The 18,629-nt window shown below is 41.9% G+C and overlaps 1 protein-coding gene across 1 annotated transcript in view; it reads right to left on the bottom strand.

The window, feature by feature from the left end:
• LOC120054603 (calmodulin-regulated spectrin-associated protein 2-like) overlaps nt 1-6,236 on the bottom strand; it is an 86,223-nt gene extending 79,987 nt beyond the window's left edge. Inside the window, exon 1 of the mRNA XM_039002074.1 lies at nt 5,637-6,236. Coding sequence (XP_038858002.1) covers nt 5,637-5,778 — 142 coding nt within the window. The 5' untranslated portion in view covers nt 5,779-6,236. The remainder of the gene's footprint in view (nt 1-5,636) is intronic.
• Between the last annotated feature and the right edge of the window lie 12,393 nt (nt 6,237-18,629).

Raw genomic sequence — 18,629 nt, 5'->3', positions numbered from 1 at the left:
GTTGGCTAGTTAAAGGCCCAGCGCAGTCCAAAACTAATTATATATATATATACTCACACACACACTACATGACATTTAAGTATGTGGACACCTGCACTTCGAACATCTCATTCCAAAATCATGGGGATTAATATGGAGTTGGTCCCCCCTTTGCTGCTATAACAGCCTCCACTGATGTTGGGTTATTAGGCCCAGCTCGCAGTCGGCGTTCCAATTCACCCCAAAGGTGTTTGATGGGGTTGAGGTCAGGGCTCTGTGCAGGCCAGTTGTCACGCCCTGACCTTAGTATTCTTTGTTTTCTTTATTATTTTGGTTAGGTCAGGGTGTGACATGGGTGATTATATGTTTTGTCCTGTCTAGTCTTTTTGTATGTTTATGGGGTTGTTACCAGTCTAGGGGTTTTGTATGTCTATGGTTGCCTAGATTGGTTCTCAATTAGAAGCAGCTGTTTATCGTTGTCTCTGATTGGGAACCATATTTAGGCAGCCATATTCCTTAAGTATTTCGTGGGTGATTATCTATGTCTATGTTTAGTTGCTTGTGTCAGCACTATGATTATATAGCTTCACGTTCGTTTTGTTGTTTTAGTATAGTTCATTCCGTGTTCTTTCTTTATTAAAAAAAGATGCATTCAAATCACACTGAGCTTTGGTCTCATCACTATAACGAATGTGACACCAGTCAAGTTATTCCACACCGATCACGAAAAACCATTTCTTATGGACCTAGCCTTGTGCACGGGGGCATTGTCATGCTGAAACAGGAAAAGGCTTTCCCCAAACTGTTGCCACAAAGTTGGAAGCACAGAATCGTCTAAAATGTCATTGTATGCTGTAGCGTTAAGATTTCCCTTCACTGGAACTAAGGGGACTAGCCCGAACCATGAAAAACAGCCCCAGACCATTATTCCTCCTCTACCAAACTTTACAGTTGGCACTATGCATTAGGGCAGGTAGCGTTCTCCTAGCATCTGCCAAACCTAGATTCATCCGTCGGATTGCCAGATTGTGAAGCGTGATTCATCACTCCAGAGAACCCGTTTCCACTGCTCAAGAGTCCAATGGCGGTGAGTTTTACACCACTCCACCCAACGCTTGGCATTGCGCATGGGAATCTTAGGCTTGTGTGCGGCTGCTTGGTCATGGAAAGCCATTTCATGAAGCTCCTGACGAAAAATTATTGTGCTGATTTTACTTCCAGAGGCAGTTTGTAACTCGGTAGTGAGTGTTGCAACTGAGGAAAGAGGATTTTTACACGCTACATGCTTCAGCACTCGGCAGTCCCGTTCTGTGAGCTTGTGTGGCTTCCCACTTCATGGCTGAGCCGTTGTTGCTCCTAGACGTTTCCACTTCACAATAACAGCACTTACAGTTGACCGGGGCAGCTCTTTCAGGGCAGAAATTTGACGAACTGACTTGTTTACACGCAACCTAGCAAGGCTCAAGCCACGCCCACCTGAGAATACAGCTCTGTTCAGCTTTCATTTGGCCTAGAACTGGATAATCCATTTCTCAACTAATTGTCACTTCACTGATTGCTTTCAAATAGAAACAGACAATATTCATACGATTAATTGTGCAAACCACCTTTTCCCTTGGACTTTACTATCGGTGAAAAGTGTGACACGATGTCTCAAAAGGATGGGGATATAATTGGAAATCGTAGACATGGGACTAAAAGGTTTTGACCCACGTGTTTATCAAAGTTGATTTAACGATGGGGATTAAATGCACTGACACAGAAACTACGTGAAAAGAGAGAAGAGAAAACGGCCTAGTGAGTGTTCCCCTTCGTTGGATAGAACATTTTGTTGATTGATTAGATTACAATGTAAACAGGCACCACTCAGAACACGAAGCCAACACGAAAAATCCACATATCTAAATCAATCGCACAATTTTGTATCTTTCCCCTATTCTCAAATAAATATGCATTGGTTAATTCTAAAGTGATATATGTTTATGTTCACAACAGGTGGGAACTATTTTGGTACAAAACATTTTTCGCCTTGTTTAATATTCTAGATGACATCAATCATAGGTAATGTTGCACGTCTTTGGGAGAAAGCCATGGTGAAAGGGATGGGAGATTGGGAGGAGGCGGTTACAAATTCTATTGGGTTTGGTACCTTAGAAAGAGCTGATTGGATAGAGAGTAATTTAATGCAAATGTATAAATTCCGCCTATATGTATATGCAAATTAGGGTAACACTTTACTTGACACCCAGCATCATAACACACTATGACACGGTCATAACCATGTCATAATATGTCATAACAGCTGACCTAAATTATCAGAACCTGTCATAATATGGTCATAACACTGTCATGACCGATATATTTACACCTGTTGTGACATATATTGTGTTATTTTATGGCTGGTTATGACACCTACATGATACTATCAAAACCCACATTTATTCAAATGTGTTTTTTCCCTGACAAGAAGTTTCCTTTCATTTGAAAGTTTGTTTTTCTTAAATCCTTTGTTGTTGTTGTAATTCATTCTTTACAGTCATGTTTTTTCCCCATCATATTTTAAATAACTTGTAGAAAATGCACTTTCTGACACCACGAAGAAGCATTATGACAGAATTATGTTATATTCAGAAAATGTTATATAACATAAACATACTGTTGAGAAGTAGGCTATGGTGTAATGGAATGTTTTGCCACGTGTGGTAGGTTTTGTGGGTTTTGACACTCTAATGTATCTGGGGCGGCAGGTAGCCTAGCGGTTAGAGCATTGGGCCAGTAACCAAACTGTTGCTGGATTGACTCCCCGAGCTGAAGGTAAAAATCTGTTGTTCTGCCCCTGAACAAGGCAGTTAATTGTAAATAAGAATTTGTTCTTAACTGACTTGCCTAAATAAAGGTTACATTTAAATAAAAAATGTAGATGTACATTTCAGAAAATGTTTTACATAAATGTTATATAAGAAGGTTTTGTTGGTTTTGACACTCATGTAGGTGTCAAAATCAGACATAAAATACCATAATATATCTCACAACAGGTCTAAATGTGTGTCAGGACAGTGTTATGACCAGGTTATATCAGCTGTTATGACATTATGACATGGTTATGACAATGTGTTACCAATTAGTTGTTATTTTCAACCAGTCTCAACGTCAACAGTGAAGAGGCGACTCCGGGATGCTGGCCTTCTAGGCAGAGTTGCAAAGAAAAAGCCATATCTCGGTCTGGCCAATAAAAAGAAAAGATTGTGATGGGCAAAAGAACAGACACTGGACAGAGGAACTCTGCCTAGAAGGCCAGCACCCGGAGTCGCCTCTTCACTGTTGACGTTGAGATCTGTGTTTTGCGGGTACTATTTAATGAAGCTGCCAGTGAAGGAAGTAGTACACAGCATTGTACGAGAACTTCAGTTTCTTGGCAATTTCTCGCATGGAATAGCTTTCATTTCTCAGAACAAGAATAGACTGACAAGTTGCAGAAGAACGTTCTTTGTTTCTGGCCATTTTGAGCATGTAATCGAACCCACAAATGCTGATGCTCCAGATAATCAACTAGTCTGAAGAAGGCCAATTTTATTGCTTCTTTAATCAGGGCAACAGTTTTCAGCTGTGCTAACATAATTGCAAAAGGGTTTTCTAATGATCAATTAGTCTTTTTAAAATGATAAACTTGGATTAGCTAACACAACTTGCCATTGGAACACAGGAGTGATGGTTGCTGATAATGGGCCTCTGTACGCCTATGTAAATATTCCCAAAATATCTGCAGTTTCCAGCTACAATAGTCATTTACAAAATTAACAATGTCTACACTGTATTTCTGATCAATTTGATGTTATTTTAATGGACAAAAAATTTGATTTTCTTTCAAAAAACAAGGACATTTGTAGGTTGTTTTTTGTAGGTGGCGCCAAACTTTTGAACGGTAGTGTATATTTGACATTCAATTGAATAACCACCAAAATGCCTGGATTCCATAGATTTTCTTTCTCTCATTATAACATTGCCTGTGCTATGCACAGCTAACTGAGGTAAGACAGTAATTCTGGTCATAGATTATGCATGTATGAACTACACATTGAACACAGCCTAAAGCAGGAGGTTTAAATAAAATGTATTGTCGCCAACGTACTGGAAGATGTCTTTAAAACACAATTATATAATTGTCTAGCATCCGTGAGCTGATGTGTACTGTACTACTTTGTTACCTCTAGCGAAGTAATCTTTGCATCCGCTATATGCCCTTCAATTTAGTAAACAGTCGGCTTGAGTACACCGAGTACAGCACAATCCTGAGCCTCTGGCAAACTGCTGGCTATTACCAAAAACAAAACCAAACCAAGGATCAAAACAGCTCAAATAAGTATAAGATAGGAATTACTTTTATATCAGAACATGTGCTGTTATAACTGCTTTCAAAAGTCAGGTATTGTCCCCTAGGCTACCAGGCTTATAGCAATACCACATGCCTTGGAATGAAACTCAAGGTGCAGTAACTAAAATGTATCGCAAAGACCCCTAGGGCCACTTTCCCAGACACAGATTCAGTGCAGAATCTCCTACTATTGAACATGTATTTTAGTCCAGGGCTACTCTCAATTTGTGTCCTGGATACCAGCCCCTAAGCAGGCTACCACTTGACCGGCTCAAAGCTACATTCCACATTACTGAGCGGGGCCTTGCCGCACAGATGAGTCAGAAGCTCTCTATTATTTTCTTCAGTGACCATTGAGACTCAATGTAGTTTACAGCAACGGACTGAGGTGGAAAACATTTGGGCTGCGATGATTCACATCAGTCTGTCTGCCCCCCTAAAGATTGACAGAGGTTTGGGTTCTGGTTGGAATTTATATAACAAATAACTTATTTGGGCATACCACCACATTAATAAAACTGTTGTCTTTATTGAAGAACCTATTGGTCATCCAAACGTGACTCCTATTACTCTTCTAATACTTTGAACTATGTGAAACAGTCACAAAAGTAACATTTGGGGCTACGGTATATATAGGCCTGACCCCAAATATGAACCCGATTAGGTACTATTTCATTACTATTATGTAATATGAGCCACATTTGCCAACTGTAAGCTTACTGATAACCATGGTACAACAATAACCATGTGATAATGAATGTGACTCCATTATGCCCAACTAGATTTGATGTTATGGAGTGGGCCTGTCATACTCAGGGTCACAGCTCTCAAGCAGGAGACATCCACAATCTGTTGAGATTGATGAGATCATTTGTGGCATCCCTTCACAACTTCATGTTTACAGTCCACTGCAACTGAACTGAACTAGATAGGAAATTATCAGGCAAAAGTTATTTTTCTTAGCATAGGTCTCTTTGGGAATTATGTATGTGTGTTTGTTATGGACGGCTATTCTCCTCTTGGGAAATCTAAATACATTGACTCAACATTTATTTATATAAATACTACATACAAATCCATTGTACAACAATGTACATACACATATTGTAATATACATACAATAATCGTACAGTAATATATTGCAAGCTTGAATGGTGTGTGTGTGATGATATTTGTATAGCTGAGCGGGTAATATTGCAGGGAAGAATAGCCAAATTGTTGACCAATGTGTTTGAAAAACAATTAAAATGTAATTATTGACAAAATAAATATTTAAACCACCTACCTGTCACAAATGCTTTGGCCACTAGCCATGTGAGGCTACAGCAGATTTTTGCTCGTGAAAAATCATAACGATCAAAAGACTTTATTGCGGGAACAATAAAGGTATTTTTTAATTCCTTTGCGTCCGTCACTTCACCCATCATAACACCCTGAAGTGTCAATACCAGCCGTCGGAAACCCAAAGGTTACTATGTAGCAATAGAAGTGGATGACATCCCACCAAAGGAATTTAATTCACCAAACTTGACTTGATTTGTAGCATTCAATGCCTACGTCAATTTACAATTCGTTGGAGGAGACATGGAGAATTGACTGCAAGCCATCGGTAAGGTATCGTCTAACTCCTTTGAGTCAATATGAATCGTGGAAGCAGTGCCTCTCCTTGTATTTTCCATCCATTCTGCTGCTACCATTTGAAATGGAGCTCGCTGAATAGCTGTCAACCTATTTCTGAATCTCAAAGAGAAAGACGCATATTTTCTTCAGATAGAGAGGAAAAAACATTCCCATTATTCAGTCTTTGTTCTTTCATTTTCCTTTACATGTTCCCCTTTGGATAGCTTTTTTGCTCCACAATTCAATCTCTGCTTTTCTTCGCTTGTTACGGTTTTCCTGCGGCACTGTGGGTATAAAAGAGCTGCACTATTGCGCGTGCGCATACCACCCAGCCACTTCTGCACCACATGCAAAAGAAGAAAGAAAGCATGCCTTTACTACAGAGTGTAAATAGAACAGAATGTACGCATGCATAGTTTGATTTGTTTGGATAAAATGCTGTGTCTACGTATATGTAGAATGCACCCCTGGAATATAACAATTTGAACTTTTAGCAATGAGATGGATTATTTACGTGTGTCTTAGTCAGGAGTTATTCTCATAAATAGATGGTTCTCATAAATAGATGAATTTGCCTAACATTTTGTGGTAGGTTGGCTATGTATTGTCAGTTGCAAGTATACACGGTATGATTAATGCATCACTCCTTTATTATAGGGATTTGTAGTCCTAATATTCACCATCGATAAGAGGCTTGTTGAATTCGACATTGATTAACTGAAATCATGTTGTGCAGCTTTATGTCAACATGTAAATTTGCTTCGGACATGTTTGGACATTTGTTTGTAAATGTTTTTTTTTTTTAAGCTACAAATCCAACATGCAGAAGCCTACTTGTTTCCTGTCGTGAGAATATTTGGCCTGAACTACATTGCCCAGCATGCACTTAACTGGAGACGTCATCAACATTAGTCTGCGTTCTGAGTTGGTGGACAAGATACACTACATCAGGTATTCCCAAACTGTGTTACCGAAATGCCGTCGGGGGTACGCCAGATAAAAATGTGGTTCACATTCTTTTTTTTTAAAGGACCAGGAAATTATAGGGTTTATAAATTTTTATTTGTTAACATTTTCAAACAGTCCATTTATATTTTCCAACGGGGCAATACATGTGGGTGAGTTTTTTTTTTGTCGCCTGAGTAGCCTCGTTTCAATGCCAAAATTAAACCATATAGTGTTCAGCGAAATAACAACACAATGTCAAATACAGGTAACCTAGTCAAATAATTAACAACCAATCACATTAACCATTACTCTCTCGTGAGAATTCCACTAACGGTCCGTATGTAGCCAAACGTAGCGGCTGCTCATTCTGTTTGCTCGAAAATTGATAAATGGAAAAAAAGTAGTAGTACTACACCTGTTGACGACACATTGTTCTGCTTCCACGAGCACATCCAATGCTAGAATCAGTAATTCTGCATTTGTTGTTAGCCCAGCTAGCATGGACACTTGACAGTTGGGAATATGATGCAGCTGAAGAACTACTGCCCCCTTACCCGGGAAAGCACCGAACAACAGACAGGGATGTTGGACCATCAAAGAGGGGCAAATATGATGAGAACTACATTGATTTGGAGTTCACTTAAATTGGGAGTAGTACCTTTCCTCAGCCACAGTGTGTTATATGTGCAAAAGTACAATCTCACGACTCGATGAAACCTCCACTCTTGTGCAGACATATAGAAACAACGCTTGCCAATTTGAAAAATAAGCTACAGGAGTTTTTTGAGCGAGATTTAAGACGACTTTCAAGTAGTAAGACATGTATAAAAGTAACAGATACCATTAATAAGAACTGTCTAGAAGCGTCCTATATGGTGAGCTACCGAGTGGCTAGGACAGGCAAGCCCCATACTATTGTGGAGGACTTAATTCTTCCTGCTTCCGTGGAGATGGCTGGGATAATGCTGGGGGAAAAGGCCCCAAAAACTATACAGACAATGCCTTCCTTTAACAACACTGTTTCACGACGCATTAGTGACATGGCAGGAGATGTTTTGAAACAATTACTGCTTTGCGTACAAGCCAGGGAATTCTATCCGTTGCAGCTGGATGAGTCAACAGACGTGGCGGGCCTGGCACAGCTCCTGATATACAGTTGAAGTCGGAAGTTTACATACACCTTAGCCAAATACATTTATACTCAGTTTTTCACAATTCCTGACATTTAATCATTTAATCCTATCCATCACTTTATTTTAAGAATGTGAAATGTCAGAATAATAGTAGAGAGAATGATTTATTTCAGATTTGATTACTTTCATCACATTCCCAGTGGGTTAGAAGTTTGCATACACTCAATTAGTATTTGGTAGCATTGCCTTTAAATTGTTAACTTGGGTCAAACATTTTGGGTAGCCTTCCACAAGCTTCCCACAATAAGTTGGGTGAATTTTGGCCCATTCCTCCTGACAGAGCTGGTGTAACTGAGTCAGGTTTGTAGGCCTCCTTTCTCGCACAAGCTTTTTCAGTTCTGCCCACAAATTTTCTATAGGATGATGTCAGGGCTTTGTGATGGCCACTCAATACCTTGACTTTGTTGTCCTTTAGCCATTTTCCACAACTTTGGAAGTATGCTTGGGTCATTGTCCATTTGGAAGACCCATTTGCAACCAAGCTTTAACTTCCTGACTGATGTCTTGAGATGTTGCTTCAATATATCCACATAATTGTCCTACCTCATGATGCCATCTATTTTGTGAAGTGCACCAATCCCTCCTACAGCAAAGCACCCCCACAACATGATGCTGCCACCCCCGTGCTTCACGGTTGAGATGGTGTTCTTCGGCTTTCAAGCGTCCCCTTTTTCCTCCAAACATAACGATGGTCATTATGGCCAAACAGTATTTTTGTTTCATCAGACCAGAGGACATTTCTCCAAAAAATACGATCTTTGTCCCCATGTGCAGTTGCAAACCGTAGTCTGGCTGTTTTATGGCGGTTTTGTAGCAGTGGCTTCTTCCTTGCTGAGCGGCCTTTCAGGTTATGCCAATATAGGACTCGTTTAACTGTGGATATAGATACTTTTGTACCCGTTCCCTCCAGCATTTTCACAAGGTCCTTTGCTGTTGTTCTGGGATTGATTTGCACTTTTCGCACCGAAGTACGTTCATCTCTAGGAGAAAGAACGCGTCTCCTTCCTGAGCTGTATGACGGCTGCGTGGTCCCATGGTGTTTATACTTGCGTACTATTGTTTGTACAGATAAACGTGGTACCTTCAGGCGTTTGGAAATTGCTCCCAAGGATGAACCAGAATTGTGGAGGTCTACAATCTTTTTACTGAGGTCTTGGCTGATTTCTTTTGATTTTCCCATGATGTCAAGCAAAGCGGCAATGAGTTTGAAGGTAGGCCTTGAAATACATCCACAGGTACACCTCCAATTGACTCAAATAATGTCAATTAGCCTATCAGAAGCTTCTAAAGCCATGTCATAATTTTCTGGAATTTTCCAAGCTGTTTATAGGCGCTGTCAACTTAGTGTATGTAAACGTCTGACCCACTGGAATTGTGATACAGTGAAATATAAGTGAAATAATCTGTAAACAATTGTTGGAAAAATTACTTGTGTCATGCACAAAGTAGATGTCCTAACCGACTTTCCAAAACTATAGTTTGTTAACAAGAAGTTTGTGGAGTGGTTGAAAAACTAGTTTTTATGACTCCAACCTAAGTGTATGTAAACTTCCGACTTCAACTGTATATATGTAAATCCTGCTCATCTTAATTTCCATAATTAACTTGTCATATTTGTAATAATGTAGGTAGTTTAAACAAAGGATTGTTACCTCTTACCAGTATTGCCATTACAAAAATTACATTTTGGCAAGCAATTATTATTTTAGCAAACAATTGTGAGTCTTTACTCCCTAGCAACAGTTGTGGGATACATACACACACACACACAACCCCTTTCCCCCACAAACAACCATACACCCAAGTATAGTGTTTCTGTTATATTCATTTAAATCATTGCCGCCACTCCAAAAAATATATATTTAACAGGGAACTGCACCCGCTGATTTGGCCTGTTTTTTTGGCTTACTGCCCTTGGCACCGCATCTGTTACCCATCTGACAGAACCTTGCCAGCAGTGGCTTAATCTCCACCCGGCACAGCCAGAAGAGGACTGGCCAACCCTCATAGCCTGGGTCCTCTCTAGGTTTCTTCCTAGGTTTTGGCCTTTCTAGGGAGTTTTTCCTAGCCACCGTGCTTCTACACTTGCATTGCTTGCTGTTTGGGGTTTTAGGCTGGGTTTCTGTACAGCACTTTGAGATATCAGCTGATGTAAGAAGGGCTATATAAATAAATTTGATTTGATTCACCCCACTCAATCACAACAAACAAACATCCTGCAGGCTGAGTTCAATAACATGGTGAGATGTCAGAGGAAGCTTTTATTTATTTATTGAGGGAAAATCCATTGACACCAGAGTCTCATTCACAAGGATGCTTTGATCACAACAGACACAATGTGAAACAAAACAGCGATCAAATTACAGAAAATTAACATGACCAATTACCATCAGTAACCTACAGAGTAATATGAGAAGAATGCAATTGCTGAATTTATGTAGATATTCTAAACTAAGGGGTTTGATAACTTTCAAATGTAGTAGCAGGTCCATGTAGAATAAACTACCCTTTACATAATACCATAGAAGCAGTTATGCTAATATAACAATGTGCACCTTTCATTGTTGTTATCAGCCGATACAGACACTGTGCCTATCAGCATTTTGTCAGGTGGTAATGGGGCTATCTTGACAAACATGTCCGTGGTCATACGTTCTTGTGTCGTGTCCCGTATACAACAGGAGTTCCCTGATCCTGGTTCAGAATACACAGGGTTTCTCCCTCCCCATACTGACTGCAAAAAAAGACAATACAAGTAAATGTTGTCTAGTAAAATGTTAATGCTGAGTGCCAGTTCTCTCTCCATTCAGAGTTATCAGTATCAAGCCTGTCTGTCGGTCTGGACTTCATCACATCATCTAGAAAGTCTCCATGTGCTGGCTCCATACATGTTTTTGTGGACACATACAGTACCCACAGTCACTGTTCTATTACCAATAGCAGTTAGGATAGATAATATCTGACACACAAACAAGTACTATGTTGAAGTTTGAACAGGTCAGACTAAACCTACCTAATTCTGTTTTCCCCATCCACGACAGTTGGTGAGAGGCAAGAGATGGTGAGGTCTTTGCCATAGCCCCATTTATGGGCATAGCAGCGTAGATCAGCTCCTGGCCCCTCAAAGATCTCTCTGTGTGTCTGTGTAACCTCCTAACAGTTATGTTTCTTCTCGTCAAGACCAGTATGTGCAGGATCTAATTTCAGGCATTTTTTTCTACCCCTGCTACGTTAGGTTACTATCAGTGGCCTCATAATGGAGTGTCCTTTTCATAGGAGTCGAGGGAGACTGGCAACAAAGGAGGAAGTGTCACAATGGTACTTGTGTTGCATGACACTTTTATTCTGAGGTCTTGCCTGACAAGCTGTGAAGAATAGCAAGTGTACAGTGAATTAAGTTATTTTTGGAGGTCGCTAAACCATTGCAATCACATTGCTGGACATGTTATGATACCAATTATTGCTCCTTCTGGTAGCTCCCGGCGTCCGTTCATAACAAGGGGATCAGTCTGGCACCCAACTGTGCACTTTGTCTAACAGAAAAACAGCTTCAACGGTTGTTATCATCCCTCAATTATAGTTAGCTAGAACCACCATAGCTGCATCCAATATTTATTTGTGCCCTAGACATGGTTGCACTGTTTTGTCTAAATTACACTAACTTAGAAATACTTTGAAATACAATGACATTGCTAAAGCAGGATAATAATTTGTAGGAAACAACTTTACCATTTTGTCGTCGTCAAATTTACTTTAGCGAGATGGCAATATTGCCATTACGTTTACTAGCAAAGTTCGTCAAAAATAGCTGCAATGCTAATGTTAGCTAGCTAAAATACGGTGGTTCCATCAATCTTAGTTAGCTAGCTAAAGTTATACTGCATCTAAAGTCAATCTGGGGACATCACAATTGTGACAAAATTGTGACTAATTAATTAGCCTTCTTTTGAAATGTTATTGTGTTTCCAAGCAAAGTCAGCGTTGTATTGAGTTAGGCTAACATTAGCCATCTAGCTAGGTGGGTAGCTAGCTAGGTAGTTGCGTAGTTAATTAGGTAGCTAGCTAGGTAGGTAAGGTGAGCAATGATAGCGATGATGATGATAATAATTATCAAAATATACCTAACCAGATACATAACCAGCAGTCTATGGTCTAGCTACCACCACTGGGACCAATGAACTCCAACCACGTATTCCGCAAGGTCGGGTCCATCGGCAAGGCATGCAAATCATAGTTGGTCAATCCGTATAGATAGGGCTTAAATGGCCTTTGAACGCATTGGGGGAAATGAAACAATGGAGCCCCATTTCAATGAAGGGAAGCGAAGTGGGCAGAGCTTGGAAAAAAGGGGCAGGATTTGTTTACATAATTGTAATCCAAACCAAATCTTCATATACTCATTGTGACGCACTGAGGTGACACAAATTATTGTATTTACACTTTGTAGTCACTTTTGACACTAGAATAAATGTTTGACTCATATCAATGCTACATAGGCCGTTTTTCAAAGGGATAAGTAGATTTTTAGGGGCTCTTAAAAAAAAAGTGGTACAATTTTGTATCTGCAGCCAAGAAGAGGGCAACTAAAACGTTTGGTCGGAGACCGCGTCATTGGCCAGGCCCACTATCAGCCCCCCCACTCTAACTTTGCCAAACCGGCTGAAAAAAAGAAGTACTGGAAAAAGCACCTAGGCTAAACTTTGAAAATCCAAAGGCACAGCTGTTAACTCAATTTGATCCACTCCCTCACTCTGTCCCCCTTGAAGCAACAGTAATGAGTAATTCATAAGCACAGGCCTATTTATGTTCTGTGGCTTAGCTACCATTTTAAATTATAGGCTACTGGTATGCTGCTACCCACGAGAAAGGAAGTGTACAGCCTTTCAAAAACTTAGGCAAAAGCTGAACTTTGTACAGTGAAAACATGATAATATTGTCTCGATTAAATCTACGTGCAAAGTACATTTACCTTTTGAATTTATAATGCTTTATCTGTGAAAACACGTAGAGAGTGATTCCATGCCAGTGTAACAGTACTCTTCTTGCGTTGTGTACAATCAATCTTCGACACGAACTCCAAAGTGTAGCACCAGTCATGGAGATTTATTCTGATAGGAACAGCACAAAATTGCACGTCATGCAATGCACGGCTCACCATCCAACTCTGCACTCACGCACGCTGGTTTGGTGCTTGTTCACTGGGGCATGTAGTTACCAAAATAATACAATTACAATATACAATATAATATCTTTAACAATGTACCTGATAGGAACAGCACAAAATTGCACGTCATGCAATGCACGGCTCACCATCCAACTCTGCACTCACGCACTGTACAAAATATATGAACCCCCCCCACCAGACACAGTAAGTTGCTAGCTAGTACTGGCGGGAATTCTTTACAACCAAAATGCACAACCAATATTCTCCAAAAAACACTGCATCTTATGTGTGATGTTCAAATAACATTTACAAACAAATTTATATAAATTGTACATTTAAATCATCACTTGGGAGTATAAAAATCACTTTTGATGTACAGTGCTTTGCAACCAACAACTTACCGCTGGTTTGGTGCTTGTTCACTGGGACGATTCTAACTGAAACATCCTCCCTCGTAAGCAAGCTACGCAAACCAGCCAATAAGATGCCATGTTGAGTAGGTGAAGGCAAGACAAAACTAAAACCAAAAACCCATTGGCTTAACAATAAAGTGGCAAGGGGAATCACCAATATAACCCTGTTACACTCCCCCCTACTGAATTCCACTTGCAAAGAAAAATAATAAAAATACAAAACGGCACTGTGCAAACATACCAGATACAGAGACACTCAACATATGTACAGAATAATGTAGAGAAAAAAAATTGATATTTTTAGACTACCTAATAGAGAAACTAAAAGGTAAAGCTGTGTATATCAAGGATGCAGACCCTGCTTTAAATCAGTCACTAAATATTCCAGTCATTAGACTATTCTCCTTGAGAATTAGAGTGAAAAGCGGTTGATCAATCCCCTTAGCCCTCATAGGTAAACATGCCTGTTACATGTTAAGTACACTCAGTGACTTTAAAACATCCAAGTAATAAAATAAACTACCATAAGAGAGTTGATCATATCCGTCACATTACCATCTTGCAACCTCTAATCATGGTCACAATGATGTAAAAGCAAAACAAATAAAAGATGTCAATACCATTGACCCTCTATTCACATATTAAACCTTCAAGAGCTAACTGTCTGCTGATTCATAATCTCAATCAGTCTTGACACTGGTTTAAATAGTCTTCCTGCCCTTGACCTAATACGACCCCGACTACCTTCAACTGCATAAGGGGTAACAGTGTTTTGTACTGTTGCAATAGTGGGTCTGTCAACACAGTCCGTCTGTAACTGATCAGGTAAGGAATGGTCCGAGTTTGGTAGGTCAGTACGGATATCGTAAGTAGACTGGTCAATTAGCTCACTCACTACACTGTTACGGTCTCGGTCAGATTCTTGAAGACTCTCTGACCGAGGCAGACCTTCCAGCTGCAGTATATCTCCCACCGAATCCAAAGGTGGAATATCCTGAGCATCCAAGGATCGCGCATCACCCTCCAGGCTTGTGTCACCTGTTCCTTCAGAAGGCAATTCTGACACCCACACTCTTGTTCTGTACTCAGCATCATCATCCACTGCAGTGTCCATGGCAGCTGAGACCATAAGGCTGTAATTCATGCCCTCAGACTCTGTTAATCCAGACATGTCTGTTCCCTCATCAACGGCAGCATGGGGAAGAGGAAGGAAGTTGACTGGCATTATCAGGTTGCGATGTACCGTCTTCTCCCGTCCAGTGGAGCTGTTCTGAATCTTAAAAGTGTGGCTGTCAGCATTCAACCCAGTGACAAGGTAGAGAACTAACAGCAACAGCTCCTGCACTAAAATAATGAACATTCATTACTGGCTACTGAGGAAAACGTGAAGCAATAGAGCAATACACATACAGCATACTACAGAAAAGTACTACAGGGCATACGGTCTGTGCATAAGGTGTACTGAGTTCGTCATCGCAGTGATATCTCACAGTCCATATGATATAATATAAAATCTCTGAGTGATTCCTCATGATGCTGTCCCATGTTTACTCCAATGCTTCCCACAGTTGTGTCACATTGGCTTGATGTCCTTTGGGGAGTGGACCATTCTTGGTACAAAGGAGAAACTCTTTGAAAAACCCAGCAGTGTTGCAGTTCTTGACACAAGCCGGTGCGCCTGGCACCTACTACCATACCCCGTTCAAAGACACTTAAATATTTTGTCTTGCCCATTCACACTCTAAATGGCACACATACACAATCCATGTCTCAATTGTCTCAAGGATTAAAAATCCTTCTTTAACCTGTCTTCTCCCCTTCATGTACACTGATTGAAATGGATTTAACAAGTGACATCAATAAGGGACCATAGCTTTTACTTGGATTCACCTAGTCAGTCTGTGATGGAAAGAGCAGGTGTCCTCAATGTTTCAACATCCCAAGAACCCATATTTAACATTTGTATCTAAAAGCATAATTGAGACATAATCTCATTCCATCTCAATAGGGCTGCCTGCCTAGCCTAGTCACTTCTGTAGTGCCTCGACAAAGCAGCCTAGCCTCTACTGTAGTGCCTCGACAAAGCAGCCTAGCCTAGTAACTCCTGTAGTGCTTCGACAAAGCAGCCTAACCTAGTCACTTCTCTAGTGCCTCGACAAAGCAGCCTAGCCTAGTCACTTCTGTAGTGCCTCGACAAAGCAGCCTAGCCTAGTCACTTCTGTAGTGCCTCGACAAAGCAGCCTAGCCTAGTCACTTCTGTAGTGCCTCGACAAAGCAGCCTAGCCTAGTCACTCCTGTAGTGCCTCAACAAAGCAGCCTAGCCTAGTCACTTCTGTAGTGCCTCGACAAAGCAGCCTAACCTAGTCACTTCTGTAGTGCCTCGACAAAGCAGCATAGCCTAGTCACTTCTGTAGTGCCTCGACAAAGCAGCCTAGCCTAGTCACTTCTGTAGTGCCTCGACAAAGCAGCCTAGCCTAGTCACTTCTGTAGTGCCTCGACAAAGCAGCCTTAGCCTAGTCACTCCTGTAGTGCCTCGACAAAGCAGCCTAGCCTAGTCACTTCTGTAGTGCCTCGACAAAGCAGCCTTAGCCTAGTCACTTCTGTAGTGCCTCGACAAAGCAGCCTAGCCTAGTCACTCCTGTAGTATCCTCCCAACGGTCAGCGAGCTTCCGCTTTCCCCGCTCCCCCTTGTTAGCCAGCAACACTCGATCACCAATCTCCACTGGTGCTCCTCTGACTCTTCTGTCATAAAGGTCAGCATGCCTCTTCAACTGCTTCGCTGCAGATGCCTGTGCTGTATTCATGGCTTCTTTCAGATCTCTCCTCAAAGACTGAACAAACTGGTCATAGTCGACAACTTCTGGGTTCTCTATGACTGAGCCAAAGACTATGTCAACAGGCAGTCTTGGCGTCCTCCCAAACATTAGCAGGAAAGGGGCAAAGCCTGTGGTCTCGTGGATTGTACAATTGTACGCAAACGTGAGGGACTTCAGCGCCTGAGGCCATCTGTGCTTTGCTCTCGTTGGGAGGGCCCGGATCATGTTTCCCAACGTCCTATTCATCCTTTCGCAGGACCCGTTCCCCATCGGATGGTACGGCGTGGTGTGAGACTTCTGAACACCTGCAACACTCAACAGTTCGGCTATTAAAGCGCTCTCGAAGTTGGCTCCCTGGTCTGAGTGTATACGGCGAGGCATCCCGTAGACACAGAAATAGTTGTTCCACAACTGATGAGCTACTGACTTAGCAGACTGGTTCGGACACAAGAAGGCATGAGCCAATTTGGTAAAGTGGTCAGTAACAACGAGCACATCCAAGGACTTGTTTGAAGAATCTTCTGCAGACCAGAAGTCTATGCACACTAGTTCAAGAGGCTCAGTTGTTATTATGCTCTCAAGAGGAGCTCTTGCTTCCGGTTCAGGAGTCTTGCTCACGACGCATCTCCTGCAGCACTTCACATATGCTTTTACCTCCCTCTCCAGGCCATGCCAGAAGAACCTCTGTCTTGTCAGGTAGACTGTTCTCTGTTGGCCCTGGTGACCAGCTTCATCATGGACACCCTTCAACACCATTGCTTTCATGGAGGCTGGAACCACATACAGATACGTTTTCCTCTTTGTAACCACATTCCTTAACACGATACAGTACACCCATCTTCATGGTCAACTTGTCCCAACTTCTGAGAAGACACAAAACCTCAACAGTCTCATGGGAACGCTCTCTCCGGGATGGCCTTCTCCCCCTCTCCACAAAGAAGATCACTCTGCTGATCACGTTGTCATCACGCTGCTTACTCATCAGTCGGTCGTGTGGCAGAACATCGACATCGGTCTGCTCTGATGGCATAACAGCCTGTGGAAGCTGTGGCAACAGCAGTGCATGTGAGCCCACTTCATCCCCCCAGCACCTGTGTGAATGAAGAACAGCTGCAACTTCATGTCTTGATAAAGCACCAGATGGGGGGTCAACAGCAGCCTGACAGCTAATGACCACTTCGTTGGAGTCAGAGGCTTTGTCAAAGGGGTGGCTGGACCAGCGAAACACATCTTGCACTCTGTCTGTGCGCACAGCGTCGGCTTCAGCTAGTAAGGTCTCGTACGGGACCCTTGTCAGGCGATGGAGTGCACTGGGTCGTACGAAGGGCTCTCTGCTCAAAGCATCTGCAACAACATTTCTTTTTCCAGGGATGTACTTGATGTCAAACTCGTACGGTGCCAGCTTGGCGACCCATCTCTGTTCACAAGCATCAAGCTTTGCTTTGGTCAGAATGTATGTCAAGGGATTATTATCCGTCCATACCGTGAACTGCTGTCCCCGTAGCCAGTGGTGGAACTTGTCACAGATAGCCCATTTCATGGCAAAGAACTCGAGCCTGTGCGCAGGATACCTCGACTGCGCATAACTGAGGGACTTGCTCGCGAAGGCTATAGGTCTCGCTGTAGCTCCCTGTTCCTGCACCTGGGACAGCACAGCACCTAAGCCATTGCTGGACGCATCCACCGAGAGTAGAAAGGGTTTTTCGAAGTTGGGGTGGGCCAACAAAACCTGGTCCAGTAAGGCTTGCTTTAGCTGGAATAAGGCCTGTCTGCATTCTGTTGTCCAGTCGGCAGCCGTCAACTTCCTGACAGGTGAGCGTCGCTTCTTTTTCCAGCGTGGAGCCTTGTGTCCAGTAGTCAATCCAAAGAGAGGCTTTGCAACCTTCAATGAACTGTTGATAATACACCACCATCCCAAGGAATGACCTCAATTTCTTCTGAGATGGAATGTCAGTGCCATCTTCCATCAGATCAGCTTCTGTTACTCCTGTAATGGCCTTCACCTTCTCAGGGTCTGTAGCTACACCATCCGCGCTAATGATATGCCCCAGAAACTTCACAGACCTCTGCAGAAAGTTACACTTTTTTGGCGCCAACTTCAGGTTGTGAGCCTTGAGACGCTCA

The sequence above is a fragment of the Salvelinus namaycush genome, chromosome 10, assembly GCF_016432855.1.
Source record: "Salvelinus namaycush isolate Seneca chromosome 10, SaNama_1.0, whole genome shotgun sequence".
NCBI classification, from domain to species: Eukaryota; Metazoa; Chordata; class Actinopteri; order Salmoniformes; family Salmonidae; genus Salvelinus; species Salvelinus namaycush.
This window is presented reverse-complemented; position numbering and strand designations above follow the sequence as displayed.